The 15,376-nt window shown below is 43.0% G+C and overlaps 2 protein-coding genes across 2 annotated transcripts; both read right to left on the reverse strand.

Moving 5' to 3' along the window:
- Positions 1-963: 963 nt before the first annotated feature.
- Positions 964-5,007, reverse strand: LOC107539521 (fatty acid-binding protein 9-like). The gene is made up of 4 exons (XM_016216017.2): positions 4,872-5,007; positions 2,319-2,491; positions 1,180-1,281; positions 964-1,014 (listed from the first exon to the last, which is right to left on the reverse strand). The coding sequence occupies exons 1-4, from the start codon at positions 5,005-5,007 to the stop codon at positions 964-966; spliced, it is 462 nt and encodes a 153-aa protein (XP_016071503.2).
- A 5,609-nt stretch (positions 5,008-10,616) lies between these two features.
- On the reverse strand, positions 10,617-15,094 carry LOC107539508 (fatty acid-binding protein, adipocyte). The gene is made up of 4 exons (XM_016216005.2): positions 15,013-15,094; positions 12,164-12,336; positions 11,273-11,374; positions 10,617-10,817 (listed from the first exon to the last, which is right to left on the reverse strand). Exons 1-4 carry the CDS (start codon positions 15,083-15,085, stop codon positions 10,767-10,769), a joined length of 399 nt encoding a protein of 132 aa, XP_016071491.1. The 5' UTR covers positions 15,086-15,094; the 3' UTR covers positions 10,617-10,766.
- Positions 15,095-15,376: the final 282 nt, after the last annotated feature.

Here is a 15,376-nt window from a genome sequence, read left to right on the forward strand (position 1 = left end):
GTCATTGATCGGCTGCCTCCTGCACACCCCTGACTGGGGATCGAGCCCGCAACGGGGCATGTGCCCTGACTGGGAATCGAACCTCGATCTCCTGGATCCTAGGTCGATGCTCAACAGCTGAGCCACGCTGGCCGGGCAACAATAATTGTTTTTAAATGTTCTTCTATAGCAGTGATTTTCAACAGCTGTGCCCAAGGAATTTTTTAAAGGTGCAATACCTCACTATTCAGCGGGGGGCACCGACCTCTTTTCCCTTAGATTGTCAAATTAAAAAATGACAACAGCAAACACAATAGCTGTTCAGTGTGAATGAATGAAACTTATACCTATTTTTTTGTGTCAGATACGCAAAAATTATAATTGATGTGCCACAGAATTTCAGTAATTAGTTTATATGTGCCATGAGATGAAATGTGGTTGAAATTCAAACACAGCATATAATGTCCTGGCTCTGTTTTGTTATCTACCTATTTCTCTGTTTATCTCTCCAACCATCCATCCATCCGTCCGTCCATTCATCCTAACCACTTTAAGCAGGGCCAGACTTCTGCAAAAATAAAAAGCCAGCCATGCTGGTTTTCAGCCTCTGTGCTGCCCAAAGCAGGTCCCAATGATTCCAATGTTTCCCACTTGGAGGTCACATGAATTTCCACAAGGCATCATTTGACACATACCTGAACCTACATGGACCAGGTCCCCTGGAGGGATCTGCAGGCCTCTGGAAGTCAGGTGGGCAGGGGACAAAGAGGATGCTGGTGCCCCTGCGATCACACCACAGGCCCCACCAGTTTATCAGATTGTCCCTAACTCTCAATATCACACAACTCCGAAACTGCACCTAATTTGATGCTTTTATTGAGCACATTTATATTAAGCAATTCTTAAATCACTGGCCTGGGGCGTGTCTTCTGCAAGCCCCCATTTTCTGTTAGTGAGGCGTTTTCACTGATGCACATGCCTTCTTCACACCTTTTTGAAGACTCTCGTGCTGACAACCTTGTTCATGGTATGTTTCTAAAAGCAAAGAGGGGTCTGTTAGAGCTGGAAGCTGGCAGGTTAAGCTTGCTCCACCCCTCTTCCCCAGACCTGAGAATCAGGGCGCAGACGGAGCGACCGAGTCACTCGAGAGGCCTGTTTCAAATAGGAACATCTAAAAAGTCCCATTTACAGAAAACTCACCGCTATCATTTTCCCATGTACAATTTGTCTTGTGATTGCTGTCTCTTTGTCGAGCCATTTTTGGACATGGACCAGTGAGCCGTTAACTAACGTTATGATGCTCTATACATACATAAAGGAATCAGTTAGGAAAAGCGATTCACTACATTCTAAACTACACAAGGCTACACTTTAATTTCTATTTTGAAATTTTTTCCTCCAAAATACTCACCTCAGTGCTTGTTGTAATTTAATACCATCAAACTAGAGAAGTTTCCAGAGATTGCTCAATTAACACCCCCCTCCACACACAAACCATACCCAAAACACTTGTAGGCAATTGTTTTCCTCTATATGATTTTTAAAATTTTTTTTGCCCTGGCCGGTGTCACTCAGTGGTTAGAGTGTTGGCCCAGGCACCCAAGGATCACAGGTTCGATTCCTAGTCAAGGGCATGTAACTGGGTTGTAGGGTCAATCCTTGGCCCTGGTCAGGGCATGTGTGGGAGGCATGGTTGTGTTTCTCTCACATCGATGTTTCTCTCTCTCTCTCCCTCCTGCCCTCCCTTCCACTTTTTCCAAAAAAAATAACTGAAAAAAATATCCTCGGATGAAGATTAACAAAACTTTTACAAAATTTTTTTGTTAATCCTCACCTGACGATATTTTTTAGAAAGTGGAAGGCGGGGAGTGAGGGAGAGGGAGTAGGGGAGGAGGAGAGACAGAAACAGAGACAGAGAGACAGAAACGTCAGTGGGAGAGACACACGTTGATTCGTTTCCTCCCACGTGCACCCCAACCGGGGTCAGGGCTCAAACCTACAACCCAGGTACGTGCCCTTGACTGGAAATCGAACCTGTGACTCTTCGGGACACAGGCAGATGCTTAACCACTGAGCAACACTGGCCAGGGCTATATGCTTTCTTTATACAATGGCAAAGAGAGAGAGAGACCAGAAAAAAAGGGAAAACATGTTAAACTTTTTGGCCCTGTCAATCATCAGAATAATTTGCAAAAAGATCGACTTTGGAGATGTGCAACATGAATGAACAAAAACAAGCCCGGAGTGACCTGATTAATGAAATTAGATATAAACAGACCTCGCCCAACCGCCTTCTAGTTTTCCCCGACTGGGAAGCCCCAGGACAGTTTGGCCCTCACCTTCACCTTCCGGTTGTCCGCCGTGGTTTCGTCGAACTCCTGGCCGAGCCTGAAGGAGATCTCGAAGTTCTTGAAGGAGGTCTCCGTTCTGATGCTCACCTTCCCCCCGTGGGCGCTGATGCTGAGCTTCGGCTTCTCGAGGGCAGCCAGGTGCCGGATGGTGACGGGCACCCCTGCGGGCCGAGAGGGCAGCAGCGCTTCTTAGGACGGTTAGGAGGAAGCGCCTGCTGTCACTTGGGAAGCACCTGAAAACGAATGGCTGCCTCCCCGCTTGAAGTTTGGGGTGACGGGCTGTGACTTCTTCAGTGCTCTCTGTGACGGCTGCATGGAGCCAGGCCCTCCAGCCGGGGGGTGTCTAGTAATTCTACCTGTCATTTTGCAGAGCTAGCCTCACTTTTTGAGCCTGCGCCTCATCTAAAATGAGTGTTTCTACAGGTGATCAGATGCTGGTGTAGGGGCGTCATGACCCTCATTTTAGAGACTAGGACACGGTGTCCCAGAGAGGTCAGGAAACTCATTCTGGGTGAGGCATCCGGTAAGGAGCAGAATGAGACTTAAACACAGGTTTTCTAATTATCCAAGAATTTTAGAACACTTTTTTTCTCTTCCTTAAAAAAATCAAGAAATACAATTTTCAAAGCACCTAAACTGCTTTAAAAGAACATGACTCACAGAGTTCAAGCTCCTGTCTCACTTGCAGGTTCGGTCCCACCCGGCTGAGGAGAGAGGAGGTGGCCATCTAGGCCATTTGGCTGAGAACCCCGGCCTGTGGCTCCGGTTGGGACTGTCCATTGTCAAAGTCGGCCCCTGCAGGAGGTGGCGGAAGAGCTGACCCCTCTCTCAGTATCGGCATCAAACCCGTTTCCCATTCAGATTGCGGAGCAGCAGGACCGGAGGGCGCCAGAAGACAGGAGGCTGAGCGGTTAAAGCTGGGCTCCGGCTGCGCCCGCTCGGGCACATTGTGTCCATAGTCAAGCGCGCACAGCCACAGGCTGCCCTCACGGGTGTGTGGGGGACGAGGTGCAAGGACTTAGGTGGTAAGTGGCACGTAGTAGGTGCTCGGCTGTATGCCCCCTTGCCTCTGCCTAAGCCCAGCTCCCAGTCAGCACAAATGCTGCTCTTGCCAGAAGCCCCAAGTTTCTTAGATGCCCCCAGACTTAAACTCAGGACAGGTGAGTATATGAATCCATGAAGAGATAGTCCCTGAGAAGTTAATGCTGATTATGAAAAAGGAACAAGTATTATATTATGAGCACCTTGACTTCTTATGATGCAGGGATCGTTTCAGCCAAGTTAAAAAGAAGTTAAGAAATCCTTGACTGTATATACAGTTCATTATTGCAGGAGAGGTTTCTCTTCATTAAGTATTAAAATTTACTTAATTAGATAAGTAATTACTGTTCTTCTAGCATTTGTAAAGAATAGTTTAGTTGCTATAGACCCAAACCACTATAATTGATGTTTATGCAACTTGGGTAAGAGCTCAAGGGTGGATAGGATTTATACTTCTGAGAAACAGCCAATGGTGAGACATTTAATGGGGAAAAATGTTCCATTTCTCCAATAAAAAAATTGAAATTCTTCAAAATAATGTTTTAAAAGTATCTTTCATGGATGTCAGAACTCTAAAAATTAACCCACTAGAAAGTTCATTATCTCTCTTTTGAAGTTATAACTTAGAGCAAACTTTGAAACAAATTTAGTTGATAAATTTAATTATAGGAAGTTATTAGTGTCCATAAATTTGAAGCTGTGAAAGGCTATTTGATGAAATGATCAAGCTAAAGAGAAACTCTATCAAGAGATTATTTTCAAAATATTTTTCCAAATATTTTCATGAAGGATAAATGCAGCCCTGGCTGGTTTGGCTCGGTGGTTACAGGGTCGGCCCCCAGGCTGGAGGGTCCCCAGTTCAATTCCAGCCAAGGGCATGTACCTGGGTTGCAGGCTTGATCCCCAGCCCTGGCCATGGCAAGGGAGGGAGGCAGTGGATCGATACGTCTCTCTCACATTGATGTTTCTCTCTCTCTTTCCCTTTCACTCTCTCTGAAAAGCAATGGAAAAAATATCCTTGGGTGAGGTTTGAAAAAAAGAAGAAATGGACTTAAATATATGGATGATGGCCTGGCTAGGCGTGGCTCAGCAGTTGAGCGTCGACCTAGGATCCAGGAGATCAGGGTTCAGTTCCCGGTCAGGGGCCTGCAGGAGGCAGCCAATCAATGACTCTTTCATCACTGATGTTTCTCTCTCTCTCTCTCCCTCTCTTTTCCTCTCTCTGAAATCAATAAAGACATATTTTTTAAAAATAAATTAAAAATATATGGATGATGAATACAAAGAGGTATATGTGAACCTCATAGTCCCAAAAGAGACAATTATTACTAGGAACAAAAAAAGCAAAAGTAGCTCCATGAACTTTGTTAATCTCATGTGAATGTACCCTGGGATCGCAAAGGAGTGAGGAGGCTGAGGGAGCACTCACGGTAAAGCACAAGCCCCAACCCATCGCAGGATGCGTGGCCGGTTTCCCAACCTCGCCATGGTATTTCTCACCCAGTTGTTCCAAGTATTCCTCGAAGTTTTCACTGGATTCCAGTTTCCAAGTTCCCAGGAAGGGCTCGATCATGGTGGAAAGCTTGCTGAAGGAGGCGCTCACAACTGGAAGCCAAAGAAACTGTGCTACCAGCATCTTCATTTACAAGGCATCTTCGTCATGTGACTCTTCTGAAATGGCCAATGGGCAGCAGCAAGACCAGAGTCCAGACACCAGAGTTGACTCATTGTATCTACCTCCAAATTAAAGTGCAGAAAATTAACATGTGGAGTTGAATTAGGTCAACAATTATAGCTTCTAGCAAAGAGATTTACACCCCCAGGGTCACCCAATACGTATAACTCGTGGAATGGAAACAACTTTCAATGGAAGTCAGCCTTTTGAACGAATGCCTAGTCACCTCTGAAGGAATCTCCTGACAGATATCCGAGGAACACCCGATTGGGGTGTTTTCCCACCTGACACAACCACGGCCTTGCTTGGCTGCACCCTAGCTGTGTTTTGTTTGCACAGATATTGTTGCCTGAGAACTCTCTTCATTAAAATAATGTCCTCCCCTCCCTTCCTTGAGGGTTGATGAACTGATATCGGTTAATGTAACTGAAATATCTACACTTGCTTGGAGTGAGGTGTGGGCTATTATTAATATTATCATTGTTTTTCATCAAGAGTAATTATGGACCAGGAAGAAACGTAACAATTACCATTGATTAGTGTTCTGTAACTCAAGCTCAACAAAGGAGGGAGAGCAAGTGCTTGGAAAATTCATTTTTTAGACTTACGAAGTAAGCTCGATATTAAAAGACACCACTTGAAATTGTGAGGGAAAGTTTTTGGGAGAAATACAGTATTTCAATATATGCATTCTAAAGACAAAGGAGCAGATCATGTAAATCTCTGTGCAGTTAAGTCTGAAATCATCTTCTGCAACCCAAATAATGAAAGTAGACTTTGCAAGTATTGTGTTTACCAACAAGGATTATACAGGGTGGGGCAAAAGTAGGTTTATAGTTGTTCATATGGAAAATAATACAATAATTAATAAATAATAATACAGAATAAATTGCATTTCGAGTGCTCACAACTGCAAACCTACTTCTGCACCACCCTGTAGTCTGAGGCTGTGGATTTATATCTCAGCTCTAAGCTCCAGTTGTTTTGAAGGAGGCTGGAAAATTAGAAAAATATTCACACTATTTTGTTTTTTAATTTTAAACTTTCTTCCTTTTTATTGAATTGATTGGGGTGACACTGGTTAACAAAATTATACATGTTTCAGGTGTACAGTTCTATGATACATAATCTGTACACTGTGTGTTCACGGTCCCAAGTCAAGTCTCTGTCCATTACCATTTGTCCCCACTACACCCTCCTCTAACCCCCCACCCTCTCCCCACAGCAATCACCACACTGTTGTCCCTGACCAAGAATTGTTTCTCCTTTTTTTCAATCCCCCCACACACACCCCCGGGGAGCCCACCCGAAAACAGCTGCCAACCTGCTCTCTATCTATGAGTCTGTTTCTATTTTTGCATCCTGTTATCTGTCTGTGTTAAATATTCCTTCAATTCGAAGAAATATTTATTCAAGCCATCTCTTTGTGGAAAAAACAAATATTTTAAAAAGGCTGAAGAATTTCTTTTGATGAAAACACATAAAGAGGGCATTTATAAGGCAACATCTTTATGCGTGGGATAGTTATTGAAGTTTCTGGAGGGGAAAACGGGAAGCGGAAACCCTAGAGTCGGTTTCAGGAAACCGAGACCTGGACTCGAGATAAGTGTGTTCCTGGTGGAAAATGTCCTCAGAGGTGACGGTCCAGCGAGGAGCACAGGCCTAGATCTTGCCTGACGGGGGCTGGGTGTGCGTGCATCCCTCCCGAAGGCCGGCATGCTTGCCCGCGGGCTAGTGGGCCAAAGTTCTCCCGTTAGTGGAACCGCGCTTTCTCCACTCCCTCTGCCACTGATGGATCCAGAAATCAATCCTGGCCCATGAGACCAACGGAAAGGCAAGTTCTGGCTTCTAGAAGATGTCCTTACCCCTGGGAGAGAGCCCGAGGGATGGTCTCCCTTCTCCTCTGCACGGTTTGCTTTCTTGTTACCAACTCCAAGGTTAATACCGAAGCTGAGGATGGCAGGGTGCAAAGCAGGGGGGACCTGGGGCCACTTCATTTCTGAAATTCTTATTATGTGAATTAATAAATTCCATTAGTATTTAAAGAGTTTTGTGTCAGAGTTTTTGTGACTTGCACCTTAAGCCTTCGTAACCGCTGTGCCTTTGTAAACAGCTTCACTCGAGTGATGAGCTTGGAGCCTCAGAACAACCCCTCACACGCTACTCAGGATACCGGCCTGTGTGCACAGCCTCAAGGCACCACCCATCTTTCCCGATCCAATGCCAGCATCTCTGTGACAGTGGCTCAGAGCTGGTGGGTCCCTATTATGTGACTCAACTACACTTTAACAGAAGTGTCTTAGAGAATTCTTCTCATAGTATTGCAATGAGTTAACCTCCCACTGTCCCCTGAGCTACTTTATGTGTGTATCGAGCAAAGAAAATATTTCTTAGTCACCTCTGCATCCCTAAGGCGGTGCCCAGTACATTGTAGGTGCTCAATAAATGTTTGATGAGTGAATGACAAAAGCGATAAGCAGGACTTACTTCCTTTTGACTGACAGCTTCCCGCCTTGCTGATCCTAATCTAACAGTGACTAGAGACAAGTCTGAATAAGTTGTCCTCACCTGGCCTGGTCCTGTGACGGGCCCTTGTTGTGGTCCTCGGCTGGTGGAAGGGTTCGCAGCCTCCTTCAGCTTTGCTCAGCGCCTCACAAGACCACAAAAACCTCCGTCTTCAGCCGAGACAGCTCCCCGCCCGTGCTGCTAGTCTTTGGCACCTTTGTTTTAGTATAAAAATAAACAAAAGAACAAAACCCAAACCATTTCCTGAAGTAAAAATATGTCAAGTTAGAATGTTTTTAATTACTGATTCTAATAAAGGAGCTAGAATTCTAATAAAGGAACTAATAATTCTAATAATAAACAGTAATTTGTTAGAGAACCTTTACACATCTTGTTTCCAGGACTATTTCAGTGCTTATTTCTCCATTATCTCATTTTATACGCTTCTACAATATCTCATCGTCTATATCAACTTTTTTTTCTTGTGACATTTTACATGTTAAGATGTTTTAATAAATTTTAATTTTGAGATGCTACATTCTCCACTGGTGAGGCATACTGGTAAAGTTAAACATACCAGAAGTTATAAAAGTTTTCAGAAATACGTCTAGTAATTTATTGCTGTATGTATAATATTTTAACTGGAGCCATACTAGATTTTTTCTAATTATCTTTATTGTGGTAGAATACACGTAACATAAAATTAACTACCTTGATCAGTATAGTTCAGTGGAATTAAATACATTCATATTGTTGCACAACCATCCCAACCATCCACCTCCAGAACTCCTTTCACCGCGAAACCCTGCAACTCTATAGCCATTAAGCAACAACTCCCCTCTCTTCTTTTCCCCCAGCCCCTGACAACCACCATCCTACGTCCTGTCTCTGATTTTGACCTCTAAGTACCTCATATAAGTGGAATCATACATTATTTGGTGGGGGTTTTCTGTTGGTGTGACTGGCTTACTTCATTCAGCACATCCTCAAGGCTCATTCATGTTGTAGCATATCTCAGAATGTCCTTTAACACTTAATAATATTCCATTGTATCAACAGACCACATTATGCTTACCCATTCATCTGTCAATGGACACTGGGATCGCTTCTACATTTTCGCTAAATTCCTATGACCAGCAACTTATCTTCTGGCCTCTTCACATGTTGGTGTTATATATAGGATAGGCGTTCAGAAAATAATGGGCATATTTTAAAAGGAAGTATCATAAACACAATTATATCAACTGCAACACACATTTTAACAGATGTTGGCTTACTATAAAATGTAAGTATACGGTTTGGAAATTTCATTCTGTGTACATAGAACTCCAGTGGTCCGTGAGGTGCCTCAAAGCTTCCATACGGCAAAAGAAATAACTCACACACACACCTACACACACACACACACACACACACACACACCCCTACCTGAAAGGCCTCACTGTCATTTCTGTCTGTGTTATATATTGTAGCTCTATGGAGATTTCATTTGAATAAAAAATTCCAGAATAGATTCAACATTTTATTTGAACAAAAAGTTCCACTGGTGAGAAAAACTTGGAAACCACTATGAGGACATTTGCATCATTACTGATTACAAGGCTGTCACCTCATTTCTGGAATGAATATTATAGGATTATTTGTACTTAATTCCTGAGAGACTCCAGAGACGGCTTGGTTTTCCAGTAACTTTGCAGGTTAAAAATGGTAGCCTAGAAATCTTTTTCTACAACCTGCATTGTTACTCTCGTTGCTCCAGGACAGGTCGGTGGGAATGACCGCACCTGGGCCAGTGGGCTGTGAACTGTCTGAGGACAGCTCAGGCTTCCCATGTTTTATTGAACTTCACAGAAACTGTGTTTTTCGCAAATGGAAGGTTTGTGGCGACCTTGTGTCGGGCAAATCTATCAGAGCCATTTTCCCAGCAGCATTTGCTCGTGTCGTGTCTCTGGGTCACACAGTGGCGATTGCCACAATATTTCAAACTCTCTCATTACTCCCATTCTATTTGTTATGACCTGCGATCAGTGATCTCTGATGTGACTAGGGCAAGACTCTGCACCAGCAATGAGATTACGGCCCACTGAAGGCCCAGACGATGGTTAGCATTTTTTAGCACTAAAGAATTTTTAAATTAAGGGATGTGCATTGTTTTAGACATAATTACACACTTGATAGTGCAAACATAACTTTTGTGTGCACCAGAAAACCAAAAATTTCATGTGATTCGCTTTATTGCAATACTCACCTTATTGAGGTGGTCTGGAACTTAACCCACAAAATCTTCAAGGGGTGCCTGTCATCCCCCCTTAACCATGGTTTCAGTTATCCGAGGCCAACTGAGGCAGGAGAATATTAATTGAGAAATTCCAGAAAGAAGCAACTCATCAATTTTAAGCTGCATGCCTTTCTGAGGAGCGTGATGACACCTCACACTGTCCTCTGTCCCTCCTGGGATGTGAATCGTCCCTTTGTCCAGCATCTCCCCGCCTGTTAATCACTCAGTAGCATCTTGGATATCAGATCAAGTGTCCTGGTATCATGGTGCTTGTGTTCAAGGAAGTCTTATTTTACTTAATGATGCCACATTCACAAAACTTTTATTATAGTATATTGTTATAATTGTTCTATTTTATTACTAGCTGTGTCACTCTCTTACTGTGCCTAATTTATAAATTAAACTTTATGGATGTGTAGAAAAAGCATAGCATGTGTCGGGTTCTATGCTCTCTGTGGTTTCAGGCATCCACTGGGGGTCTTGGCACATATCCCCCGCAGATAAGGGGTAATTACTGTACTTTTAGAACTACCTTTAGCCTCTGTGAGCATTACTTGATTGAACTAAAGAAGAACTTCATGTTCTGTAATAGCACATCTTTATCAATTTTTTACTAACAATGGAAAATTCATGAATATTAATATTTTTACCTTGGATTATTATGAAAAACCATATTGCTTACACCAGAAACAAAGCAACAATACAATTTTCTTTTTCTTTCGCTGAGTTATAAGAAATTCTCTGGCACAATGAATAAATCATTACATCACCTTCTAACTCTAAAACGTTTTATTTAACCAACACAACCACATTAAGTAAAATCAGATTGGGGGGAAATTAGGTGCTTGCTAATTAGTGGGAAACAGCAATATATGTTTGGACAACAGAATGTCATAGAGTTCGATGCAAACTTCCATCCAGTTCAATGTCCCTCGGCTTATGCTCTCTCGTAAACTCTGGTAGCAGTGACGCCTTTCATGGTACATTCCTAGACACACAAAGACATTCTCGGTCAATCACGGCACTAGACCATTGCTTTGTTTATTGTGTCCTTTGGTGTTGGGGAGGAAACAGGACTCATCTGAAAGGTATTTGTCCTGGGCTCCTATATACACCTGATGTTGTGTTAAATCCTAGAGATGTAAAGACTGAGAAGATACAAGTCTTCTCCTTAAGGAGCCTTACAGTCTAGATGGCAAGGGAGGAATACACGCCAAAGTCCATAATAGACATGGGGCGTACTCCCTGGGGCCGGGGAGTGCTTCCTGGCCCACAGCACCCCCAGGCTGAGCTGTCAGCATGAAGGCCAGTTGCCCAGTGAAAGCACAATCCCCAAAGAATTGCTCTTGGTTCTACATACGCAACAGCGATGGTGCTTGTTTAGGTGGGATGATGGTTATAAGACGGCCTAGCGGTGGAATCTGGCAGCTGGGACACACTCACCACCACCAGCTTATCATCCACTCGCTTTCTCTTGATGGTGGTTGACTTCCCATCCCATTTCTGCACCTGTACCAGGGCACCTCCGTCTAAGGTGATGATGCTCTGCAGGTGCAATAAAGAAGGTTAGTTACAATTGGTACATGGTGCAGGGAAACAAAATGAAAAATACACCATTTTTGCCTGAAGGCATCTTTGAGGTCATTAGAAATTATAAATTACAAGAATACATTGCAACAAGAAAATAAATGAATGTCAAAAATAAAAGTACAAAGTTATATATACATTATGATCTGAATATTAGACAAACATGCACCTGAAAAAATATTGTGAAAGACTATAGATAATAAATTTATGTTGAGATGGTAGTATTGTAAGTGATTTTTAAAACTTGTCCCACTCTGCCCGGCCGGGCGTGGCTCAGCGGTTGAGCGTTGACCTGGGATCCAGGAGATCAGGGTTCAATTCCCGGTCAGGGCACATGCCCAGGTTGCGGGCTCTATCAATGACTCTCTCATCATTGATGTTTCTGTCTCTCTCTCCCTCTCCTTTCCTCTCTGAAATCAATGAAGATATATTTTTAAAAAAATAAAATAAATAAAACTTGTCCCACTCTATAAATTTGTCTAACATTGTGTTACTTTAATCCACTTCAAATACTATATATATGGTATGACAAATTATGTTAATTGTTTCTTAAAATAATAGGGACAACTTTATAACAAGGAGTAAAATTCACCAACTAAGCAACAAAGGCAACATGTTTTAGATGTAGGAGGGCAGGGACCACTGTGGTGGACGGTTTTTCCTCCGTTTACAGAAATGCTTCTGGGAGGCAGCACTTGGTCACACAGAAGCCAGGCTTTTCCTCTGCCCCAATCCTTTGTTCCTCACCTTGACTTTCCTGTCATCTGCAGTGACTTCGTCAAATTCCTGGCCCAGTTTGAAGGAGATCTCCGTGTTTTTAAAGGTGCTTTCTGATTTGATGGTGATCACATCCCCATTGACAATGACAGTCATGTTGGGCTTGGCCATGCCGGCCACTTTCCTGGTGGCAAAGCCCACTCCTACAGGAGGGAAGAAGGGAAACGTCACGTTTACAGGTTCCTCTCTCATCTTTAAGAGCTACAGTGTGGATACGTGTGTGTAGGTGGGGGCACGTGTGCATAAAAGGGAAACCGGTGAGTTTCTGAATCGCTTCATTTAAACAGCTCCTGCGGATAAGTAAAGAGGCTAATATTTAAAGAAATGCATGATACACAATTAGCTGTAGGTTTGTTTTTAAATTTCCCCTCTGCAGTTCAGATGCAGCTCCTTGGGAGACCCAGTTACTTTCAATAAGGCTAAGTCTTCTGGAATGTGTGTTTTTAACAAGTGACTGCACTCACGTTAAGTGGCCACCTCAGTCATTGGGGCAGCCGCTGGCATTTCACTCAATTCATGGAACCCTGGGGCACTGTGACCTTTTTCACTTAGATAAAAATGATCTAATCCACAGTCGAAGATGGAATTCTCAATAGGATAGTGGGGCCAATATAGAGTTACTCCATTAAAAAAAAAAGTCATCTCTTTGGGTGTCCAGAAATTACATCTCATAGCTTTTGCTGCCCAGACTTTTTCATATCAGTCCACCATGAAGATTTGGATAAATTTCTCCAAAGGCAAAATGTTTTCTACATTCATATCATTTTAGAATGGTCATGTGGCTCCCAATCAATTATAGGAAAGGTTAAAGGGTGCCTAGGCATTGATTGTGAAAACTTCAGAATTCAAGAAATCACTATTTTAGTAATCAATATTTTGATTCCCAGTCACCTAAGTTTCAGATTTATCTTTTGTCTTCAGAGGAATCTACTTTTCTCGTGAAGGGTATGGGATGGACAATTCACAACCCAGCAGACACAGCAGTAACTTGATCTCCCTGCGTGTGTTGGATTTTTTAAACACATGTATGTAAATCTAAACCACTTCCTTGACTAAATGTTACTTACAGGTACCAGAGGTTAGAAATGAGGGATCAGGGAGAGAAATAGTGAACAAAGCAACTGGTGTTGAGGCTCTGATTTAGCTCCCTGCTGGAGAAGTGGCCACAGGTGAAAATATAAATATGTTGCTTCAAATCCTGACTCTGTTGCCAAATATAATATCAAATACGGAGAGGGAGTCAGCACAGTGACTGCACCCAAGGCCCAGTGTGGTTCCAGAGGGGCCAGCCTGGGGCAAAGCCATACTCTCCAGTTGCCTGATTCTGTCCTTGTTTGACCAATGAAGGCGATGCCTGCTTACCAATCACCACTTAGAGCAGCTAGTGTCTTATCATCAGTACTTTATCATTTTAAAACACAGTAGTAGAAGAACTTAAATATAAATAGCAAAAGTGTAAAATGTTTCTAAAAATCCGTAGCCAAATAGCTTCAAATCCTGGCATTTCTCTATCAGCACGTATTCATAAATGGAATCAAAACTGATTGTCATTTTAGAAAGTTAGGTCTCACTCATGCTGGAGTCTCTGATTTCCCTCTTCCTCTATAAGTAAGGAACATAGTGTTATAGACAAGCAAAAATACACTGTGTGACTTGGGGGAAGTTACATCTTGAGATTTAGGGAGTAAATCACAACCCCTCATAAAGATACTGTGTGAAAGTCCTTCCTGATTCGTCTCCTGGATGCGACTTGATCATGGGCCTGGGAGGGGGGCTCTCAAGGTGCAGGTGCCTGGAGGTAGGAACCTGCCTTCCTACAGCTTTGCTCTCCCTCCTTAACTATCTGGGGGACCTCTGCAAGGCAGGCTGGCAATATTAGTGGAATCTAAACACCCAGGAGCCTCCATTATCCAAGAGCACCCATGTTATATGTAACACTCCCCTTTCACATTACTCAATAATTCCATGGCACCCCCTGGATTTGTTGGTCACAGAAATATTTAAGCCCTTTAAGGAGCATATTCTCTAAAATTAAGACTTTTGGAGGAAGGGGCATTCTGGGGCTGGGTGAAATAGGTAAAGGGATTAAGCAAAAAAACAGACAAAAAACAACCCTCATAGACACAGACAACAGTGTGGTGATTACCAGAGGGAAAGGGGGTGGGGGGGTAGAAGAGGGTACAGGGGGGTAAACGGAGATGGAAGGAGACTTGACTTGGGGTGGTGAGCACACAATACAACACACAGATGATGTGTATAGAATTGTACACCTGAAACTTATATCATTTTATTAATTAATGTCACCCCAATAAATTCCATTAAAAAAAAAGATTTTGAACCCTACAAAACAACCACACATTTCAATGGACTGACATTAAGACAATAAAGTAATTGGTTTACATAGGTCTACTTTAAAAATTACATGAGAACTTAGTGCCTTCAGTGTCAAAGGACTTCATTGCATGCCAGGAAATAAATATGGTTGTATTTCCAAGTTATCGCTCCTTTTTTATTGCAAGAAGGAATGAAAGAAAAGCAGGCAAAAAGCCAAGTAAACCAAAGATGCCAAAGTTTAGCAATCAAATAAAATCCTGTCATTTCTGCAGCCCGTAACTATTCCATTTAGACCCTTTTTCATATTGGTTCACCTGTCTACATGCTTCTGCAAACGAATGAGTCCCACTTGCTGCTTTTGCAGCCTCTGTGCAGAAAGCAGCATTTTCTACCTGGCCAAGGTTTCCCAAGCGAAAAGCAGCCACCAGCCCCTTTCCCCAGAGAAAAGGGAATAACTCCAGGCCTCCGGCCGCCTGTTTGCTTACCCACTTCTTTCATGTAATCATCGAAGTTTTCGCTGGAGACCATTTTCCAGGTGCCTACGAAAGCATCACACATTTTGCAGGCCGTCTGGGATGACTGTGCGAGGAGGGAAGATGCTGGAGCCTTTGGGAAGGATTGTGCCCCGGAGCCCAGCGAATGTCCTTTTAAAGATGCCGGGAGCACGTGTTCTGAGTGGGGACCAATTGGGACTGATATGGGACCGTTTCCTTCATTACCAGACTCTGCATTTTCCTCTCTGAGTCATGTTTTTAATAGAAATTTCTCAACTTTGGCTCCCCCTGGCAAATGGTCATTGGACTGAGAGTACAGATTATTTTTAACCACTCACAGAATAGTTTGAACATG

This window comes from Miniopterus natalensis, chromosome 16 (genome assembly GCF_054644295.1).
Source record: "Miniopterus natalensis isolate mMinNat1 chromosome 16, mMinNat1.hap1, whole genome shotgun sequence".
Taxonomy (NCBI): domain Eukaryota; kingdom Metazoa; phylum Chordata; class Mammalia; order Chiroptera; family Miniopteridae; genus Miniopterus; species Miniopterus natalensis.